This window comes from Barbus barbus, assembly GCF_936440315.1.
Source record: "Barbus barbus genome assembly, chromosome: 7".
Classification (NCBI taxonomy): Eukaryota; Metazoa; Chordata; class Actinopteri; order Cypriniformes; family Cyprinidae; genus Barbus; species Barbus barbus.
In genome coordinates, this window is record NC_136735.1 from 12625536 (window position 1) to 12648587 (window position 23052).

The following is a 23052-nucleotide window of genomic DNA, read 5'->3' on the forward strand; positions in this document are numbered from 1 at the left end:
CTTGTGGATTACTGTGATATTTTTAACTGTTTGGACTCTCATTCTGGCTGCACCCATTCACTGCAGAGGATCCTGGATGGTAAGCAAGTGATGAAATGCTAAATTCCTCCAAATCTCTTCCACTGACAAACTAAAACAAACTAATCTATATCTTGGATGGCAATTCTAAACTATAATTTAGTGCTGAGAGCCTTAAGGGCTGTAGTTTCCACTAGTAAACACTAGATGGAGCCATAAGAACCCTAACCAGCTCTCTATTGACTCACTTGCTCTGCTCAATATCATGAGTCATCTTGTGCCCCATGCAGAGTTTAATCAATTACTTCATACACTGCCACATTTGGCAAATATAAACATTCTGCAGCTGATCCTAACCTCCCTGCATTCTCTTCTCATCAGCTCAATGAAACACTTTTAATCAGATCTGTCTGGCTTTTGGCAACTATACATTTCAGCCTTTGTAGCTGAGTTTGTATTCATGTTGTGATAAAAATCTTGCATCTGTCACCTGCCAGAATTATCCAGTTAATGTCTCAGTCTTAAAGAAATAGTTTACCCAAAATGGGGGAAAAAATGCTGAAAGTGTACTCACCCTCAAGCCATGCAAGATGTAGATGAGTTTGTTTCATCATCTAAACCGATTTGAGGTAATTTAGCATTATATTACTTGCTCACCAGTGAATCCTCTGCAGTGAATGGGTGCCGTCAGAATGAGAGTCCAAACAGCTGATAAATATATCTCAATAATCTGCAAATCCATCAATTAACGTCTTGTGAAGTAAAAGGCTTTGTATTTTTAAGAAACAAATCCATCAATCCAGTTCTAAACAAATATGTTGGTGCATTTTTACCAAAGGAAGCTTTATTAGAAGCGACAATGTAAAGTAAAATGCCTTGTTTCTATATAGCTCCTCATTGGTGGCCTGCTATTCGATGAGGATGTATTTCAAGGACCTTTTCAAGAAAGGCTGCGTAATATGTGAAATGTGGTACATATTGAAATGATATATTAGCACAACTGGTTCCAAATCTTTGTTCAAGATTCTCCACTTAATGTTAAAAGAATCCGTGAGAGCTCCAAACCAGTATAAGGTCCTTTGAAAGTCTCTGTTGTTTTGCCGGTATTTGCTTATTTGTCTTGTCAGTCCTTGAAATGGTCATGGATTCCAACCTGACATTATCAGAGATTCAGAGAGAGCATTCAGAGAAAACATCAGGAAGTGTTCTAAGCATGCTCACCAAGGTTGAATTTATCACAAATACAGTATTCAGACATATCGTAAAACAATACATATCCTGCATAATCTATTTAAAAATGCCTTCCGATGCATAAGGTAAAAATAAAATGAAACAAAAAGATAAGCAATTAAGCAGAAATTGAGAATTGATAAGCCTCTGCTGATTCGTATTTGAACTGCTCCCTAACTTGCTGGGGCTAGTTTTGGCAACAAACTGCCTGCTGGCTAACAATGCACCATGAGACCTGACACCAGTGTGCAACACCACATGGACAAACGTGGAATTCTCTGTGCTGTAGCTGCTGAACATTTTTGTGTGCCCTAGGGTCAAGAATTGACCTATGAACCTATCAGGAGCTACTGTGTGCTCCTGTACTTGCTAATAGTAGGGCGACTCTGACTCATACTTGGATCCACAAACTCCCATCCTGACTGGCTGCATTGAGGTTAGTTTTCAATATCCGTTGAGCTTGATTCGCTGGGTGGGGAACTCAGTGTTACAGATGACTTTGACTAGATATGACTGACGCTTCATTGACCCAGCAGTGACAGATCATGAGTCAGTCTGATTCAAGCTAACTGATAAATATAGGAATTGAGATGGAGGTGTGTAAGTATAACATTTGAACTTTTTAATTCAGATTTATAGTACTAATATTGACAACAATAGTAAGTCTATAAATTACTGAGTTATGTCTATAATCACTTTAATTTGTTACTAATTGTGTGATATTGTGGGAATTATCTGTTGTTCTGTCTGACATGGCTAAAAATGGCAGATAACCTTTCATCAGCCTTTACCTTTATGGTTAGTTCTTGTTGTAATTACTGTAATTATAAAATCTATCAGGTCTGTTTTCCAAACATTCAAGTGACATATCCATCTGGTGACCTCAGGAAGTCTTCTGAGCAAATGAAGTGCAAACTGAGATGGACTTAGATGGACCAAGGCATTAATAATTCATATGTTTTGAATGCAATGTCAGTTCTGTGTAGTGATAAGTCTACCAAGATTCTCATCAAACTGAATAAATAGAATCTCCACTAAATTCAAAACTGTAAATGAACCAACCTCATATTCCTCAGAGTTGATCTTGAAAAAAAACTTAAACGAATAATGAAATTCAAAATCTGAAATCAGGCTAAATAGTTAGCCATCACTCGCCCTTTATTGATAATAACTGATCTTTTTTTCGCATTGCACATGCAGGGTACAAATTAAAAAGACACTTGAAGCACTATTTACACTGGTTGAACCCGTTGGAGAACCATAACCTGGCAATCTGAGGACACTAAACGGGGAACGCTAAAAGGTTTTATGTGATTTTCATATAATCATACTGAAATAAACAGAAATAAAAAATATAGAGATAAATATGCAAAATAGGGAATTAACACATAAAAACTGAAATAATTAAATATAAGTTTGATAGAATAATTAAAAATATAATTAATAAACAAAAAAGTGTTTTAATAAATATGACTGAATTATGTGAGAAAAGTGTAGTGCAAGGTTTATTTTTATTTAGCCTTTGATGTTTATTTTACCTACATTCTTTATAGCCTAGTATTCTTTTTGTTCTAAGTAAACGATTCCATTTTGGTGGGATTCTCTCAGATCAGATTCCCAATCAATCCGTGATGAAGTAGGCTATCGCAGGTTCACAGGTGCAGCGAAAAGTCGTTGTTTCGTGGCATATCAACTACAATGCAGCGGTGTCTGATAATTCACACGACGACGAATAAATGCGTTTAATAAGCGCTTTTACATTTAAAGAACAATTCTGCAGTGTAATATTGCAGGGGGTTTTCTTTCATATTGCTTGCATATCGAAAAGTCTGCCGTGTCCCCGCCCAAAGCGGTGTCGGTGAGCTGAACTCCTGCTCCAGTCCACAGGGGAGGGGTCAGACGCTTCACGGTGGGACGACGAGCGAAGAGAGGAGTGAACAAGGGGAGCGAGATCGATTGGTGGGTTTTTAAAAAGACTGCTTAAATCTGTTCATCTCAGGTTTCTTCTTTGTTTTGTTTCGTCGCGTTACAGGCCACTCGTTAGAAAGCGAGCTCATAAAATAGGGCAGATGCGTCTGGCGTAGCGTGGGGCTGAAACGCCCAAATATAGAGCAGCGAACGTTTGGAATTACAATCACTTCCTACCGCTTGGAAAATCTGAAACTGGCCACAGAGAAGCCCGTTTCGATAGGCCACGACCTCACATCGGGACTTTAACGAAACTAAAAACAAAGGTAGACTCCATGAAAACTCTTCTGTTTGTTCTGATAGCTCTCTTTGTTGTCTCCTGGTTTTCCCTGTTTGGCCTCGTAATTGAGGAGTAGAACAAAGTTAGCCAGCTCTCCATGTTAGCAGGCTAGTGGAGTTAGCCGCCGTGCTAATAGAAATGGCACGAGCCTGAGGAGGATCTTTGGGACGGAGGTATCTTGTTTCCCTGAAATTCCTCAAAGTTCATCTGTAAATCGTGTGCGTAGTCTTTTCTTTACTCTGTAATGCAGGCTTTGTGAGAGAATAACTGGGAGCGGAGCTTTGCAACCTTGTTGCAGATATTCAGGATAAATAGAGCGGATAAAGTTCTTGGTTTTGGGAACTCTCTTGCTTTATGTGCATAAGTAAATATGACTGTGCTCTTGTATTAATTGTTCATGTCCAAGGCATAATTTCTACGAATTAATCCAGAAACTGATTTACATTTAGATAGGCGTCAATGCTTCATGTCTAATAATGTGACTATTTCAATGGTTTATAGACATCAGGGGGATTTCCTCCGGGTTTTTTCTCGCGTACTGTAATATATTTTGATGTAATTGTAGGTGTTATCGAAATGATTTATGTGTGTATTTTAAACCGTATACTAATGCATCTGTGGGTGAATAAATGGCAGTGAGGGTGAAATGTTCAGGTCAAGGCCCATGAACACACCTGAGTTCGCGGAAGTCATGCTAAAGCATTGCTTCTGGAGAATATAAAATGTTGCAACATGTAGTTTCCAGCGTGTTTTGTAATTAATAAAAAAAAATACAAGTGACTCTTAATGAACTAGTGGATTTAATTGTAATCAAAATAACACAATTTCCAAATGAGAATGAATTTATTGGTGTTTAAAATGATTTTTGCAGGGTGTATTCTGTCGAGATTCACATGTTTATGTAGTATCGCCGTGACCGCTAACGTTACTGCTTCACCTGAACTGAGCCTCACAGGTGCGCTTTCTACAGCGGAGGAGACACAGGTGTGTTTCTCAGCTTTACTTGACTTTGACTCCGGGTTTTTTTCCCAGAAGAGGGCGAAATTCTGTCATTTAACTCATCGGATATGTGCAATAATAATTACGAGAAAAGTTTGGAAACCTGTTGAGTTAGTATTTTAGTGCAAGGGTGTGTGTGGGTGGGGGAAGGGAAAGGCGCGGTCCTGTGTGTGTGTGTGTGTGTGTGTGTGTGTGTGTTAACAGTGACTCTCATTTACACACAACCCCTGTGAAGCAGCAGGTCACACTGAGTGTGTGTGTGATTTACCTCAATACCCGCCTGAGACGCTCAGCATGAGTCAGTGCCGCTCATGATCTGTCTCTGAGCAGAAACTAAAAGGCTCAAAGCAGGAATGTTTGGGATTTTTCCTCCTCGCTTACCTTGACCTGAAAAGACCAGTGCAAGTGTACACTCGCCCGATTTAAGACGCCCCCCACCCATAGAGGAGGCTCGATCCTCCCGTTACTAACTGAATAAGTGAAGAATGAGTCAAAAACGGTGACGGGACGTGTCTTTGAAGACAACGACTCAGTGACGGGTAACCAAATAGTTTGACCGCGGTAATGACCGGCTCTAATGTTAACACCAGGGTGTGTCTTTCAAACGCGGAAGGACACAGCGCTGTTTTTAAAAACAGTTTAAATATTTGTTACGAACATGCATGCAAAATACAGTTAACATGGCATACCAGGGCAAAATAATATTGTGTTGTAGTGCGCATCACTATGAAAATAAATCAGAGTAGCACCTTACAAAGATGCTATAATAAGAAATTATTATTATTATTAGTAGTAGTAGTAGTAGTATAAAACAAGTTTTAAACTCTAAAAGAACAAATCTGGAGCTAGAGCATTGTGCAATTTTTTGCATATGAAGTTTAGCTAAAAATGACAGATCTTGCAGAACAATTTCAAGACCTTTTCTAATTAATATTAGAAACATGTATAATATTAAAAACTTAATAATTCTAGCTTTTTTAAATGAAAATATTATACAGTTAATTACATGACATACCAGTGCATAATTCAACATTATTTTGTAGTATGCCTCAATTAAAAAATCATAACTAAATCATAATAATTTACAAAGATTTCATTATTATTTTATTTACTGAGAGCTTCTTTACTGTAAAAGAGCATTTGGGACCTTGGGCAATAAGTGTATACATTTTCTGCTTATGAAGTTAAAATGACAAATTACAGATCAAGACTTTTGATTTATTATATTGCTAGCTTTTTGAATATGTTTTCAAATTTTTAGTAGTAACCAGTCAAGCAAAAAGGCACTTCACTGCATGCTGGGACAGTGGCTGTTTTCACAATATGCTACAGCCTTTTTGCTTGAAGGAATGGTTCACCCAAAAATGAAAATTGTCATTTACACACCCTCGTGACCTTCCAAACCTGCATGGATTTGTTTCTGCTGCAGAACTCAAAATAGTTTTTGAAGAATGTTGGTGACCATTGACTACTATTGTACAAAACACTGAAATATTGCTCAAAATATCTTTTATATTCCAAGTCAAACAGGTTTGAAACAACTTGAGGGAGAGTAATTGATGAAAATATTATGGGTTGTCAGTGGAAGCTTAAATGGCGATTAAAGAACTGACAGGTAAATTCTTGCTTGGGACCTCTTATCTTATTTTAATACTTATATTTGTTGAGAACCAACCAGCCAGTCTTTAACATATTACAGGCAACATAGGTTTCCAAGAGGTTTTGCTTTTGACAAATGCGTTTTTGATACCATCTAACCCAGTTTGGGAGTAATAACTGCTAAAGAGTTATAGTTTTGCTGACTTTTTTACAAGTTGTGTAGGAGCTGAGGGGCTTGCTTTAATAACAGAGTTATTCTTCCAAGTGTATAGGGAAATCCATGTACTCATAAATTGTTCATAAGATAATACTTTTCCATTTCTATCAAAAATGGCCTGATATATTATTTGTTTCTGTTAAAGCAATTTGGCCAAAAAAATAAAAAATTAACCACTTGTTCTATTGCAGTTCTTCCAAAGGAAAGAACTTTGTGGAGAGAAACAGTGCTAGTAATAGTTCTTCCAAGCAGGGTTTAAAAAAAGCACATCCTTCTCTTTTCCTCAGTGGTTACAACACTATACTTTAGGTTTTCAAATTCCAGGCAACGTCATTACAGGAAGAGAAGAACGGTCTGCCCCTCCTTGTTACCTTTTACCTGCAGCAACGGCCTCAGGTTGATGTTTAAAAAGCGTTACGTCACCAGCACTCCCATTTCCGGGTCTCTGCTCTCTGACTGTGAGCTGGCTGAGTGAGAAATAAAGGCTATAATATATAATGACTAATTGATGTGTCTGTGCAGAAAAAGTCAGTAGACCCTTCCCAAACGCTTTGAGGCTTTAACAAACACCGTTTTGGATCAGTTGTCTGTGTGTACCAAAGTTCACAGCATTAGACTGGAGCCAAGCCAGTGCTGATGGTGTTGCTCTTTACATTTCAGCATTGCCTGAGTCAGCAGGAAACCAGAAGCAAGCATGATGTGTGGCGAGATGGTACTACCTTAGTCAGGTTAGACGCCATATTGAATATAACGCGGATGAAAACAAGGCTGTGAGAGGGATAGATTTGACAGTGGCATAAGAATCCTAGATCACTTAATTTCCATGACTCCCTTTCAAACTCAACTTTTTAATGGAGCTTTTTCATTTTGGTCAGATTGGTTTTGTTAAACAACAGTACAATCTATTGAACGCACCATACTTTTGTCCCTCACAGCATTGTTTTTGTTCCGGTTAAAAATTAAATATGATGCTACCCTGATAAAGGTCTATTCTCACACTGGTATGTGTATTTAAAGGGTCCTACTCAGACACCTGTATTGACTTTGTCTCAAAGTTTCTTTATATAAAGGCACATTATAGTTAGCATAATGTTTTTCTTCCCATAATCCACATATTTGGAGCAGAAGTCGGCAGCTGTTGTCTGAATTGCCTCCCACATGCATATGATGATCATATTTGACCACTTGCTGCAGTTGCAGTCTGTTATACAGCAAGATCTATTTACTTGCCCTTAATATGTTTAAATGTGTCCTGTTATATTGTATCTCGCTGTAAGTGTTACCTCAGCCCAAAGGTGTTTATAGAGTCTGGATGCTTAGTGGCTTAGCTGTCTAATACCTCTGCTATCCCATTAAAGGATGCAAATGGTTAAGCACCTGACAAATTAAATGACTCGGGCTTATGTCTAATGCTGCCATTCCTCCCCCCGTCAGTTATGAGACTACAATCGAATGGTTTAGATGATGTGTTGATGTCACACGGGGCACTTTCTCTGTAATCCCGCCAGAGCTCAGGGCAGTCTCGGTGGGGTTTTGGTGCACTATGAATCACGCTTTCTTATTACGGACTGGCATTTGACCAGATGTGTTTTTTTGTGCCAATGATGCTGGGTTTTTGACGCATCGTTCAGCACGCTGAACTCTGCAGATATAGTGTACTTGTGGTGTTAAATCATTTTATGTGATTCTTGCCCAAGTTTCAGGGTGTTCTAGGTCAGACCTATTTAGAGAGTCCTCCCATGACAGTTTTCTCCTTAAAAGACGAGAACTTGCACAGCTGGTAGTGTCCTGTGGAGGCCTATTTGTGTCCGAAACTCAAAAAATGCAAATCCAGTGTCTTTCAAATGGAGAGGCATTTAATACACAGAACCTTAGTTCACTGACAAGCTACGCAATATCGAGTTCATTATCGAAGGCGATTCATCTGCGATAATGAACTCGATATTGTGCAGCTTGTCAGTGAACTACTGTTCTGTGCATTAAATGCCTCTCCATTTGAAAGCAGGTGATGGAGATTTACCGCTAATCACGGAACCGGCTTTACTGACAAGTTGCACATGATCATTGTGTTTGATATATATCGCCCAGCCCTATATGTGTTTGTGTGTATGTATGTATGTGTGTCTATATGTATATGTATGTATATGTATGTATGTATATGTGTGTATATATGTGTATATATGCATGTGTGTATGTATTTATAGTGTCTTGTTTGCAAGGTGTCTTGTTTGCACTTGTATGTGCCATTACAGTTATGATGTTACAGCATGAAATTGAAATTTGCCATATCGGTTTACTAAATGCATCTTAACTAGGGATGCATCGATCCGATACTCAGGATCGGTATCGGCTCCGATACGGACATTTTCTGCGGATCGGGTATCGGTCAGACGAGACCGATCCAAATCCGATATTGTGCGCATACTATTCTGTGTTATTGTTAAGCCCCACGAAAGCACAAAAACATTAGAAAGCACCATAAAGTTTCTGTGCACTATATTTCAAGTGTTCTGAAGCTGTTCCATAGTTTAATGTAGTACAGAGGAATATTTAAGTCTTTAAATTCAAGTTCTGGTAAACTCTTCTCTCTGCCGTGGCTGTCTGTCATCCTCCATTCAGCGTTCAAACTGCGTGTCACATTCGGTTCCTACAGTCAAACTCTCTTCAAGAGCGCACAGTTACTGAGGTTTAAAACTGTTAAAATAAAAGGATTAATAAACGTACGCACAGATTTAATACACTACGCATCAATATCTCTTCCCTTTGTACTTTGAACGTTTCTATGCGGACTCAGAGCGCTGCGCGCAGTGACTCCGTGTCGCTTCAAGCGCATCATTCTGTGCACGGGATGCGCATAAGCGCTTTCTGCTGCTCTATATTGGAGTCTTATTATAATACTTTTGCGCAATGAAAGATTATTAACAGTCTTTCTTGTTCTGTCCTATCTATCATATGTTGCTGCCTTCATTACTGTGCTATAGATTTAAAAGAAATGTCTTTTAATTTTATAGTAGCTTATATATTTATATATAAATGTATTTGCTTGTTTTTTCATGAATGTATTTTACAACAATTCAAAGAGCAATGTGTATAATTTCACCAGATTTAGTCCTACACTTATTCACTTATTTGTAAATAAAAATGTTTCACTAGTTTTATAAAATTGTGCACCCATGATTTTTCTAGAGTATCTTTTGCTTTATTATAAACCAAGTTTATAATAGTATTTTTGTCATAGATTATGATTACATATTTTTTCATTTGTTATTTTTCATTAAAATGACGTTATCTATATGTAGTAGATTGTGTTTAACACACAAAAGAGTAACACACAGAAGTATAGAAATTCTACATCTGAAAAAATGGTATCGTTGCATCCCTAATCTTAACAAGCTTATTGTGAACAATTCACTCATGCATGTTTCATTTAACTTCTATTTTTGACATTTTTAATAAATGTCATAGCACGAACATTTGATACAACACTTCTATCTGGTGATTTTATGTTTGAAAATATTTTATGTAAAAATTAAGAAAACTTGTCTGTAGTCATGTACACTGTTTCATTAGCATTTGAATACAAATTTATTTTTCAAAGAAATGGCATTGAATTAAACATCAAATTTAAACCACGTTTTTTCTTGAAAAATGTACTCCAACAATGTTTTTACAACTTCAAAAGTCCCTTTTTTTTAACGAGTGTACATTTTGTTTAATAATCATACTCGAAAACGTTTAAAGTTGCGTTGGTACTATTGGTACTATACGTTATAGTGAAATAAAGCACAACCCATGTCCTTCTGTCGTCCTGAATGCGGTTTATTTTCCAATAACGACTAATTCACTGTACATTACTGCACGTAATACAAAATACTTATTAAATAAACAAACTAATGGATGTGAAATAATGGGTTAAGCCAAAATTATAATGGGCAAAGAGACCACAGAGTGAAATGAGAGATGTGCAACTAACACAACAAACGCAAAAATATTTAACCACAGATTATTGCGATCGACCAATCAGAGTGAAGTATTGCCAGAGAGCTTTATAATACATTATAATTTAGACACTCCCCTCTGTGTTTTACTTTGTGAAAAGTGTATCAGAAGTCTTTGTTGTCTAGATGATGCATGCATCAGCGAGAAACGGTCTGAGATGTGAATGAGTCATTGGTTACACACTTCAATCAGATGCTTAGGGAAAGAATGAGGACATATGTCATAGGGAATGCAGAGGAAAAAGCGACATATAAGGAGAAAGGAAGAGAAGTGTTTTTTCCAGTTATTTTTTGAGCTGCCAGTGGAGCAGAGACAGGATCTGACATGCCACAATACAAGCTGGAATGTGTGTGTGTGTGTTCATTCCTCGCTTTCTACGAGAGTCTGTGTGCTTTGTGGGGAGGGAAGTCGAAGAGAGGTGGAAAACCGTTTCAGTCCTGGTTGAAACTGACTGCAGCGTCTGTGTTTTCAAGGACAATGCGATCATCACACCCACCCAAATGCCCCCCGGTGAACTAAAATCACCACGGCATATGCACACCCCTCTGCTGTCCCTCTCTCGAGAATCTCTGTAGTGGACACACATTTCCTATTGTTCTTTTAACCACTAGGCAGACAGCTGCAAATATTTCCTCTCTCTCTGTCTCGCACAAACACGCACACACTCCGTTGTGTGGCACGAGAGAGAGAGAGAGCGCGTTTGTGAGCTGGTTGTGGGTTGTTAGCTGCTTGAATCTTCAGTGGCTACAGCATTTTGGGGGTGTGGAGCTTTTCCTATGCTGCTGTTTTGTACATTTTGGCCTTGACTTCTGCTTGCTTCCATTTCAGTCCTGCTCATGATAGCTGCTGTTTGTTTTTCGGGATTCTTTTTTGTTCTTGGGTCGTTGTGCTTTTGTGGTCTCCTTAAAATAGTTACATGCACTCTAGTTTTGTGGATGAGTCTAGAAATCTCAGTTGAGTTTGTGCTTTGTTGCAGATGTTGTGAAGTTTCGATCCCTGCAGAGCTGTAGATAAAGATTCAAAGCCCACATTGATTATATTATGTCTTCGATTCTGTATTCAGTTAAAGACCACTGTTTTGAAGTGCTCTGACTAGCTGGAGTCTTTTGTTTAAATTTTCACCTAAAAATATAAATTTGGTGATTATTCTCATGTACAACACACCATAAGAGATTTTGAAGATTGTGCATGCTGTTCTTTTTCATGCAGCAGAGCATCAAGTGATCAAAAGCTATCAATTTCATAAAACAACTCAAAGTACCATAAAATGGTCCGTATGAGTCATGCGTTATAGTTCAGTTTTAAATGCAGCCATTAAAACTGTCTGTTTATTTAACCACATGTTGTTCCGAAGTCTTCTCAAGCCATAAATTTTAGGCTGAAACAAGTTAATTATTCATGCTTTTCATTTGTGCTTTCACATATTCAAACTTCGTTTGCATTTCTTTTTTATGAGACGTGAAGGATGCAAACTGTGTGAGTTGGATACAGACGAGAGTTGAGTCGACTAAGCAACTTTAAATCCTTGATTTCAAGTTATCCATATCATATTCACTTGTAGTAGATTATAAATAGGTGTTACCCGTTTTATAATTTTTTTATTTTATGTATTTTGGGGGGGGGGGGGGGGTGATTTCCAGTGTGCACAAATTTATCAGATTACTGAGTGCACTGCTGGTTTACGTTTAATTTTATTAATAATTTAACAATTTAATTTGTGAAAAATATTATAATAGGGTAATTAAGTAAAAATATTATTTTACAGATTTATTTTATCAAGTTCAAATTATTTTTCACATTGTTCCTTAATTTTTCTAATATTTACTAACCGTGAAAATCTTTTAATTGCAGAAATTATGCATTTATTACTAAAATTATACATTTATTACAAAACATTTACAAATAAATTATTAAATGGAGAGCAGAGTGGACAATATAAGCCTTATTATTCTTTTACACTAAGATATCAGCATTGGCAACTAAAAAGCTCATTAGTTGATACGGTTGGGTAAAAAATATCGATATCTCGATTAGGGCTGTCGCGACTAGTCGATTTTTAAAAATCGTCGACGACTTTTTGCTCGCGTCGACTAACCGGCAAAATACCGGAAGTGCCGCATTTCACGGACAAGAATCCATAAAACACATTAGTAGACTATTTTCCAAGGCTCCATGATATATTAAACCCATTTAAAATCATAATTAAGCATAATTGTGAATTCACAAACGCTATGTCATTTTAAAAGCTATTGTTCACTTAAATCCGTTTTATTTCCAAATTCAGTTTTGTTGAATTTTATTAATCAAAAAGCCTGTCTAATTAATTGAGTTTTACGGTTTTATCTTTACCAAATTCTGTTTTCCATTATTTTCTGGATTCCATTTTAAATTTTAATAATAAAAAGCATATCCAATTAATTGATTTTATATTTTAAAAAAAGTATTGTTTCAGAAATACTGCATTTACATTTTTCACCTAAATAAGTTCTGGTAAATAATATTTCTGGTGAATACTCCTTTAAAAAGTGTTTTTTGATTATAGTTTTATTATTATTAGACTAGAATACGTGGATATGTTGTCATTCTTACACTATAATACTGAACTTTGATTTCAGTGATTTGGACTACGAGATGAACACTTGCTTCTTACACTCTGTTACACTTCACTTTTGCTTTAAAAAAGGATTTCATAGAAATTTAGATTTCATTTGGTTTAATAAAATATTTTTAAGTAAAATTGTTTTTTTTGTGGGAAATTAGTTGTTTAGATTAATCGATTAATCGAGAAATTAGTCGTTAGATTAATCGAAATAAAAATAGTTGTTAGTGGCAGCCCTAATCTCGATTAGGGATGCAACGATGCCATTTTTTCAGAACCGATCCGATACCGAAAATTCTGAGTATCTGCCGATACCGATCCAATCCGATACAGCGTGGTTTGTTTTTTTTAATATATATATACTTCTCTGTGTTGACCTGATCGTCACTCTTTTGTGTTTTAAACACAATCTACTTGTAGCCTAGATAACTTAATTTTAATGAAAAAAATAAAATATATATATTTATATATATATATATATATATATATATATATATATATATATATATATATATATATATATATATATATATATATATATATATAAAATGTTAATTTGTTATTTTTCATTAAAATTAAGTTATGATTAAATTGATTTAATCATAATATTATGATTTAATATCAAAATTATTATGATTTTATGATAAAATTAAGTTATCCCATGATTTTCCTAGAGTGTCTTTTGCTGCTGAATTATCCACTAACCTAGTTTATAATAGTATTTTTGTCATGACAAATACTATTATAAACTAGGTTAGTGGATAATTCAGCAGCAAAAGACATATCTCAGCAGCAAACGAGAGTCTGTGTGCTTTGTGGGGAGGGAAAGCTCAATTAATTAGACAGACTTTTTGATTAATAACATTTTAACAAAACTGAATTTGGAAATAAATCGGATTTAAGTGAACAATAGCTTTTAAAATGACATGGCAGCAAAAGACCTCTAGAAAAATCATGGGTGCACAATTTTATAAAACCTAGTGAAACATTTTTATTTTCAAATAAAAGTGAATGTGTAGGACTAAATCTGCTAAATCGGTACACATTGCTCTTTGTATTGTTGTAAAATACATTCATGAAAAAAACAAGCAAATACATTTACATTTAGTCATTTAGCAGACGCTTTTATCCAAAGGGAGGACATTAGAAGCATTTATACATAAATATATAGGCCTTGAAGCAGCACGGAGTCACAGCGTGCAGTCCTCCGAGTCCACACAGAAAAGTTCAAAGTACAAAGGGAAAAGATATTGATGCGTAGTGTATTAAATTTGTGCGTTAGTTTATTGATCCTTTTCTTTGAACAGTTTTAAACCTCAGCTACTTGAAGAGAGTTTGACTGTAGGAACCGAATGTGACGCACAGTTTGAACGCTGAATGGAGGATGACAGACATTTAACGACTTAAATATTCATCTGTACCTCAGATTAAACTATGGAACAGCTTCAGAACACTTGAGAAATAGTGCACGAAAACATTATGGTGCTTTATAATGTTTTTTTGTGCCTTTTGTGGGGCTCAACAATAACACAATAGTATACGCACAATATCGGATTTGGATCAGTCTCGTCTGACCGATACCGATCGGCTTATTGGAACGATGCATCCCTAATCTCGATATTAATTGAGTCTCATTTTAACGAAACTATATCAATTCTTAAATCCCAAGAATCTATTAGTTTAGCCTGTTTTCAGTTGATGGGACAGCTACCCTGCCCAAAACACAATAGAAAATGAAATGGATTTAATGGTTATAATGGGAATTGTATTGGTTTTAATGGAAACTATAATGTGTCTACTGGTATGTGATGGATTCTATTGTTGGGATGTTAAATCCTATTGGAAAAATGTCCAAAACACACTACAAAAGGGAATTTTGTAATGGTTTTACTGGAAAAAGCTAATGGTGTTTTAATGGAAACTATTGGAATTTCTGTGGTTTCTATTGGGCTTCTATTGTTTTTTTTTTTTGTTTTTTTTACATTGAAGGACACCTCCCATCCAATAAATCACAATAAGCATTGTGCTTTGGTACTTTTAATATGAAACAAAGTCTCAGATTTCAAATTGTGTCCATTTTATTGCAGTATTTAAACAATAAATGCTGTTTTGTGCTGTTTAATGTGGAGTGATTGCTGTAGCGCGGCATGCCTCATTTCAATAGACGCAGCAAGCGAGGCGCACGTGAACTGATCTGATCCTCCACATTAATACCAGTTTCAGCACAAAATAAACATGAGTAAACATCCGAAGGTACGTTAAAAGAAAGAGTACAACTTTACAATCCGTATCCTGTCTCATGTAATCGCTCCGTGTTTCAGCCGCGCAAAGATGTCAGTATAACGTCTTGTAAACAATGTCACGTAACGTCACATTTACCTCAGAAAAAAACAGATTTGGTGACCATAAATTCATTAGTCTCATAGAAAAATAAACTCTAGCTAGAAGCATTTTACTAAATATATGCACCATATAATATATATATATATAACTTTTACTGTTCTTCAATGTTAATTTCTATTTTTTATTATTTATATTATTGTAGGCTAATGTATTACCAACTGACTCTCATGTATATTTTACAGCATTAGTTAAGTGTTTTTTTGTTTGTTTGTTTTTTTTTTCTCTTCTCTCCTTGAGAAAATTTTGCATGTGTACCTGATACATCTAAAATAATCTATTGAATCGAATTGCAAGCTTGTGAATGAGAATTGAATCGAATCGTGAAATTTGTCAAACCCAGCCCTATTAGTTGACTATTACCAGATATCACTTACAGAGTTATGTTTTGATTATCTTTTGAAATTGTGTAGCAATGATTCCCGAACAAGGGCAGGGACAGACTTGTTTCTCTTTCACTTTGGCTTAACCCTAGTAATCTTTAAAAAAAATATAATAATAAATTGGGAAGTTCCGTTGGAAATGATCAGAAATGGTTCTTAGGTTCCCTTTATTGTAAGCTAATATAGATTGTGTAAAGCTGCCATGCCCTCTTTGTAGTTCTTCCAAGGAACCTTTTAAACTTATCTCAACCTGTGAATCAAATTGACTCAGCTTCCCATATTTGACATCAGTCATGTTTCAGAGCACATCACTTTGGTGATGTCAGTGCTCAGATCAGCGATCCAGAGTTTTTTTGTTTTTTTTTCACCTGCTGTTCTCACACAGCGTTTGCACCCCACCCAGATCAGTGGTGCTAATGAGCAAATGCAGCGTGAACTCACAGAAGCAGTTATTTATACTCTACGCCACGGATATCTCTAGAAGTTACACATCTAACAATGGAGCTTCTGTTTAACAGCGAATAATAAAAGATGTCCTCTGAGCCTTCAGAGTAGCATCTCCAGCTGTTTTATAAAGTTCACTGTAGTTGTTAGTTAATTGGGAAGTTGTGGCCTAATGGTTAGAGAGTCGGACTCGTAATCCAAAGGTTGCGGGTTCGAGTCTCGGGTCGGCAGGGATTGTAGGTGGGGGGAGTGAATGTCCAGCGCTCTCTCCACCCTCAATACCACGACCGAACCCCCAACTGCTCCCCAGGCGCCGCAGCATAAATGGCTGCCCACTGCTCCGGGTGTGTGTTCACGGTGTGTGTGTGTGTGTGTTCACTGCTGTGTGTGTGCACGTTGGATGGGATAAATGCAGAGCACGAATTCTGGGTCACCATACTTGGCCATATGTCACTTAACTTTCACTTAATAATAGTCTTGTTTTAAAACCAGGGTGAAGATGCACTGAGCAGATACTGCCTACAAAGTAATAAAATAAAACCTTTGTTTTGCTTCCAACGATGTTGATAATAATATTGATGTTACTAATAATGTCTTTTATTATTATTATTATTATTATTATATCTGCATTCTTTATTTTAAATATATTTAAATATTTCTCACATTTTTAAATCATAGTATTTAATTGCAATGACCATATATTTGCAAATGGGTCTTAATGACGACAATACCATGATTTGTTTTGCTTTTTTGTTAGCTTTATTTAAATTTATCTATTTATATATTTGAAGATTTTTATCATTTAAAAAAATATTATTCAACATTGTATATAAATGTGTATTTTTTTTTTTTTTTTTTTTTTTTTTTTTTTACTTGTATCATAGCATTTTTTGAAGCTACTTGTAGTATAATGGTATCTTAAATGTTATGACTCAGTACTTTGATTCATCTACAACATTGAATGTAAACATTGAAATCCTTTATAAATGTATGATCCCATTGCTGACTATACTGTGGTACTGCTGCAGTGCTATTTAGTAAGAGCTTAAGCATTAAAGCACGGAGTTGGTTTCCAGTTGTCAGACAGTGAAATGGCCTCCAGAAAGGCCAGCACAGCAGAACAGACAGTTTCTTTAGTTGCGGTACGGTTTCGTGGAGCCGCTCTTGATTTGAACAGACCTTGGCTCATTCCTTGTTGTGTCTGCACTCGTCGTTCCTGCCTCGACACGATCTCTTCTTGCACAGCGTCTGAATCACTCTCCTATCTGCGAGCTGGAAACCGGTCTAGTTTCCTCTGTGTGTTGTCACTTATCGGTGGCAGCGTGATCACGCCTGCATCTGAAGCGCTTTATCACCTGTCTCTTCACTCTTCTTATTTTCTGTCTGTCATGTTCTCTCTATCTCTCTCATTTCTTTTCCGAGTTACCATTTCTCGATTTAGCTTGCCACATGCGTCACATGGTGCTCACCTTCTTAAGCGGTGTATTTGTGTCTGCATAAAGCGTTTGTTTGTGTGTGTGTGTGTGTTTCAGGGCACGTGTGTCATGAGTCTCATGATGTGTGCGAGTGTGTAACCCCTGTCCTCTTTCTCTCAGTGTGTATGGAGCAGTGTGAGAATGCCGCATCTCTCCTGGCCTCCGTGCGAGAGCAGGAGATGCAGTTCGAGCGTCTGACTCGAGCTCTGGAGGAGGAGAGGAGGAGCGTGGGGCCCTCCGGTACCCTACCCCGCCCCCTCCCCACCCTGCAGGTAACGCCCTCCCAGCCAATCATGCAGCAGCAGGGTTCCCCGCATCATCACCCATGCTGCATCACTCTGCACCAATGCGTCCTAGTTGGCACCTCGAGGAGCATGGCGATTAACCCATCCTTCAGCATTGTGTTCAATGTCATCAGAACCCATTTTTTGCATCCTTTCCTCTTGTCGTCATTCACCACCCACCCTTTGTCATCATAATACGCAGTTGTCTGCATCATTCTGCGGTTTATGGCGTGTGGCGTCACAGGATACTTAGTTTTTAAGTCACTCTTCTGTTGCATGTTTTCTTATGTCCCCAATTTGTTTGCCACCACATAACCACTCATAACTTTTTTTTTTTTTTTTTTTTTTTGTGAATGTCACACAAAGGCATGTCTGTACATGTGTCATTAACCTGTCTGTTTGACTTGGCGGTATGAGTATTCTTCAAAGAAGGGGAATTTTCCCTCTTTTACTCTCTGTCCTCATGGTGAATGTCTCCGTTATCACTGAAACTTTCTCAACACCAAAACCCCCTTCCGCTGATGTCTGTAAGCGGAGAGATAACAAACCGGTTTAGTAAGATGAGTCTCCCTTGTGTGTAGAGGATTTCAGAAAGCTCTATCTTGCGGTGGAAATTGCTCAATGCTAACATGTTAAGTATCGTCCTAATTTCAGCTTTCTCAGTTTACTTCAGACTAGAGGACTTCTCTGATTCGTTGCATGATTCCACATAGATACAGCCCCTCCTTCGAGGGCGTCGACTGTGTGTGTGTGTGTGTGTGTGTGTGTGTGTGTGTGATTTATTCATAACTAGATAGGTGCATACACAACTTTTGTTTCTCTTGGCACTCAGATACATTAAAGATATCTCAAAATTGGAAGTACTTCACCTAAATTTATATTCTGTGATTTATACGCTCTCATGGTGTGTAGAATAACTGTTATTTTAGCATTATTTATATACTAATGTAGTATTTACTAATGTTTTGAATTAGTTTTTTTATTTTTATTTTAGTTTTAGCAATTTATGTGCTTTCATTCAGTTTAAGTATTTCTATATAACTTCAGTCAGTTGTCAGTTAATTTAGTACGTCAACTTATTTCAGTTAAGTGCCAGCATTTCTAATTTTGAGTTAAGTTTAAGATTTTCATCTCGTGGATTTTATTTTATTTCGGCTTTTTCACTTACCGAAAACGATAGTTTTAAGTTTTAGATAAAGGAATAGTTCATCCAAAAATTTAAATTATTTACTCTCCCTCATGTCGCTCTTTTTTTTTTTTGTGTACACAAGATATTTTGAACAACCAAACAGTTGTTGGTCTCCATTGACTTCCACAGTAGTGAAAGAAATAGTCAATGGGGACATCAACTGTTCAATTACCAGCATTCTTCAAAATATCTTTTTATGTTGAACATAAGAAAATGACAGTTTTCATATTTGTGTGAACTATCCCTTTTAACACTAGTTTCAAACCCTTATCGCTTATTTTCTTACATGGAGCATGATCTTTTGCAGGATGTCTCGGTTGCACTTTAATTAAATTTATGATAATAAATATGGGCTTGATTTTATTAGCTAATAATATAAATTAATGTAAAGCACCATAAATGCAGTCCAAAAATTCTGGCCGCCACTTCAATTGTTTTAATTTGCTTTGATTTAATTGAAAAGCTTTCCACCTGTCATAGTGCGCAAATGTCATTTGCACTTGTTTACCTTTTAAATATGGAGCAAGAGAACCATCATTTGACAGAGATGTCAAACTTGGTGCAACACGTTTTGATGCTCCACATTTCAATTCACCACAAATGTGAATGATACTGAGAACTATAACAGAAAGATTGAACTCTAGGTATGATTATCCCATAAAGGTACCATATGACTTAAATTGGTGAGTAAATAATTTTTTTTTTTTTTTTTTTTGGGAAATCTATTTTGTTTTTTTGTTTTTTTGTTTTTTTTCTCTCCCATTCTTTCTCTAGCACACTTTAACACACAGAGACAGACATGTATGTAAAGATAAGCTGGTCAGCAGTGCTTGGAATGCCGCCATCATACGTATCTACTCTCTGTTGACATAGTTGTGTAGATATTAACATGCTGAGCAGGCTCAGTTCCTACCTGCTGACAGGTTCCCACAAGCCTGCCTGCCAGCTGAGATTACCATCTACTTTCACGGCTCCCTCTGTGGACTGGGAATAGTACAGCAGCCCACTTCCCCTGGTTTGCGTGTAGAGAATTTGTGCTTTAAGTGTGAATGGTGCTGCATGTCATGTAAAAGCATGAGTAATATTATCTAGTAGCGGTCAACCCCTTTCTCATTCCTGGCATCATTTATTCATCCATTATCCATTTCCGCAACATTGTCATGTTTCTCTTATGCAATGGTCTCATTAACTTAAGTCTTTTGTTTTAAGTGTTGTTTATCCCTATGCATCCTTTGCATGAGCATTCATAAGATAATGTTTGTTTGTTACAGTATTTACTCAAGGTCCTGCTACAATTTGTGGTCTCGCTGAATGTTTAGCATTGTTCATCGACATGATCACTGGCCACATTGTCTTGTTGTTTTGGGCTGTTGTAATTTTTCTCTCTGTCTCTTTAGAACGGCCGTGTCACTGGTGATGCAGAGTTAGAGCGGCTCAAATTAAGCGAGGGATACATAAACGGGACTCAGGTTAGTATGGTGTGTCCGCAATAGATAATTTTCTTTAGATGGAGATGTTCCAGTTGTGCAAGATTGTGATAGATTAATAATATGTGACCCTGGACAACAAAAGCAGTCACAAGTGTTAATTTTTCTAAATTGAGATTTCTACATCATCTGAAAGCTCTTATAAGCTTTCCATTGATGTATGGTTTGTTAGGCTACGATAATATTTTGCAGAGATACAACTATTTGAAAATCAGGAATCCGAGGGTACAAAAATCTAAATATTGAGAAAATCACCTTTAAAGTTGTCTAAATGAAGTTCTTAGCTATGTATATTATTGATCAAAAATTAAGTTTTGAGATATTTACAGTAGAAAATTCACTAAATATCTTCATGATGTTTACTTAAAGGAGCACTCCATTTTTTTTGGAAATAGGCTCATTTTACAACTCCCCTAGAGATAAACAGTTGAGTTTTACCGTTTTTGAATCCATTCAGCCGATCTCCGTGTCTGGCGGTAGCACTTTTAGCTTAGCAAAGATCATTGAATCTGATTAGACCGAAAGCATCTCACTCAAAAATGACCAAAGAGTTTCGATAATTTTCCTATTTAAAGCTCGACTCTTCTGTAGTTACACTGTGTACTCAGACCGAGCATTGATGTTACGCAGCACCTGAAAGTAGTCCCCAACTATATCATAACTAGTTACCTAGCTGGGGACTACTTTCAGGCGCTGCTTAATATCACTGCGCCTGCTGCACCCATGGTACGGCAGCAAAGTTCCTTGATTATTATTAAGCTGGAATGAGAGTATAGTTCCTAGCCATATCAGCCAGTCGGTCTTGGTACACAATGTAACTACAGAAGAGTCAAGCTTTAAATAGGAAAATTATTGAAACTCTTTAGTCATTTTTTATGACCAAATGCTAACGGTCTAATCCGATTCAATGATCTATGCTAAACTAAGCTAAAATACTACTACTACTAATATCACAAAAATAGAATTAAGATGGTTTTATTATTATAAAATATAGGCCTAAATATTTAGTTATTTTTGTGTCATGGTAAAAGACACAGCTCTGGTCTCTATTGTTGAACCCTGTGTGTCAGTGTACATGAAAGATACTCCTGCGCATATTTTCACACTTGTTTCTGCACTAACTTGTTATTGTGTCGTCATTAACATCCACCTGCAAGTGCTCCAGATGGTGTGTTTGTGTGAGTGTACACACTTCCTGTTCTTGGCTTATGCTCACTATTGTTCTTTGTTTATGCGTCTGTGCTACAGTACAGGATGTTGGACCCTGGTCATATGGTTGAGTCGGTCACAGTGGAGGAGGACCCCCATGATTCGATGCCAATTATTTCAGTTGAAACCACTGGTGATGGCACCACACGTCGGACTGAGACCACAGTAAGTTTGCAGTCTAATTTAACTGACGACAATTTGTCAAGTATGGCCACTTGTCTTTGGAAAGATAATGATGGCGCTTCCTCTTATCAGGTAAAGAAGGTCACAAAGACGACTACCACACGAACAGTCATTCCCTCAGTCTCCGACACACTTTCCCTTGATGGCACTGGTTCAGTCACTGGGATACCCGGTTGTAATACCCCAATGGACCGTGTGTACAGGCCACCGGGCGGCCCCATGGACTACCCCACCGCTACTGTCCCCCGTAACTACCACTATGGACCACCAGGCTATGATGATTTCCGCAGCTACCCTCCTTCTGAAGCCTACGCCAGTCTCAGTCGAGGGACACGAATGGATGACCGCTACAGGTCTGTGCCTGTTGCGTTTGCCTTTTGAGATCGAGCATTGTAGATGTACAAATTAATTCCCCTGTTGCTTTCTCTTTAGGCCCGTGGATGGCTATCGCACACTGGACTCCGCCTATCGCACCCACAGCCGGCCGCAGTTGGACCCGTATGCAGCCCAGCCCCAAGTAGGACGTATGGGCAGTGCTATGGAAATCTCTGGCATGCAGCGCTTTATACCAGAGCCATACGGCCTGGAGGATGATCAGAGGAGCCTGGGATACGACGAACCCGATTATGGCATGGAACCACCCATGCATTACAGCACAATGCCCCGGTTGGCACATGCACATCATGGCCCACCTCCACGTCGGGCAGGGTAAGTGTATTCAGTTAGACGTTAAGAAAATCATTTTGATTGGGAAAGATGATATTCACCCTCATGTTGTTCCAAACCTGTATGTCCTTTCTTCTGTGAAACAAAGACGATATTGAAGAATGTTGGGTTACACTTTATTTTAAGGTGTCCTTGTTACAGTGTAATTACACATTTAAGTACTGAGTAATATTAATTAACTACATGTACTTGTTATATGGTTAGGATTAAGGGCTTGGTTTAAGGTTACTTGCATGTAATTATGCATAATTCGTTATTCTAGAAGTAAGTACATGTAACGTGTAACAAGGACACCTTCAAATAAAGTGTTACCAAATATTGGTAACCAAACAATTTCAGATCCCATAGTATGTCCATGCTATG

At 37.2% G+C, this 23052-nt stretch overlaps 1 protein-coding gene across 15 annotated transcripts in view; it reads left to right on the top strand.

The window, feature by feature from the left end:
* Positions 1-3108: 3108 nt before the first annotated feature.
* LOC306872025 (catenin delta-1-like) overlaps positions 3109-23052 on the top strand; it is a 31450-nt gene continuing 11506 nt past the window's right edge. For 3 of the 15 annotated variants that reach the window (XM_079420353.1, XM_079420349.1, XM_079420348.1), the window contains exons 1-6: positions 3109-3207; positions 17732-17883; positions 20482-20553; positions 21820-21945; positions 22036-22316; positions 22396-22671. In XM_079420353.1, the coding sequence (XP_079276479.1) occupies positions 17737-17883; positions 20482-20553; positions 21820-21945; positions 22036-22316; positions 22396-22671 (902 nt within the window). In that variant the 5' untranslated portion in view covers positions 3109-3207; positions 17732-17736. Of the gene's footprint in view, positions 3483-6971; positions 7040-17731; positions 17884-20481; positions 20554-21819; positions 21946-22035; positions 22317-22395; positions 22672-23052 lie in introns of all 15 variants that reach the window. The other 12 variants (XM_079420355.1, XM_079420352.1, XM_079420342.1 and 9 more) reach the window with 12 other exon arrangements.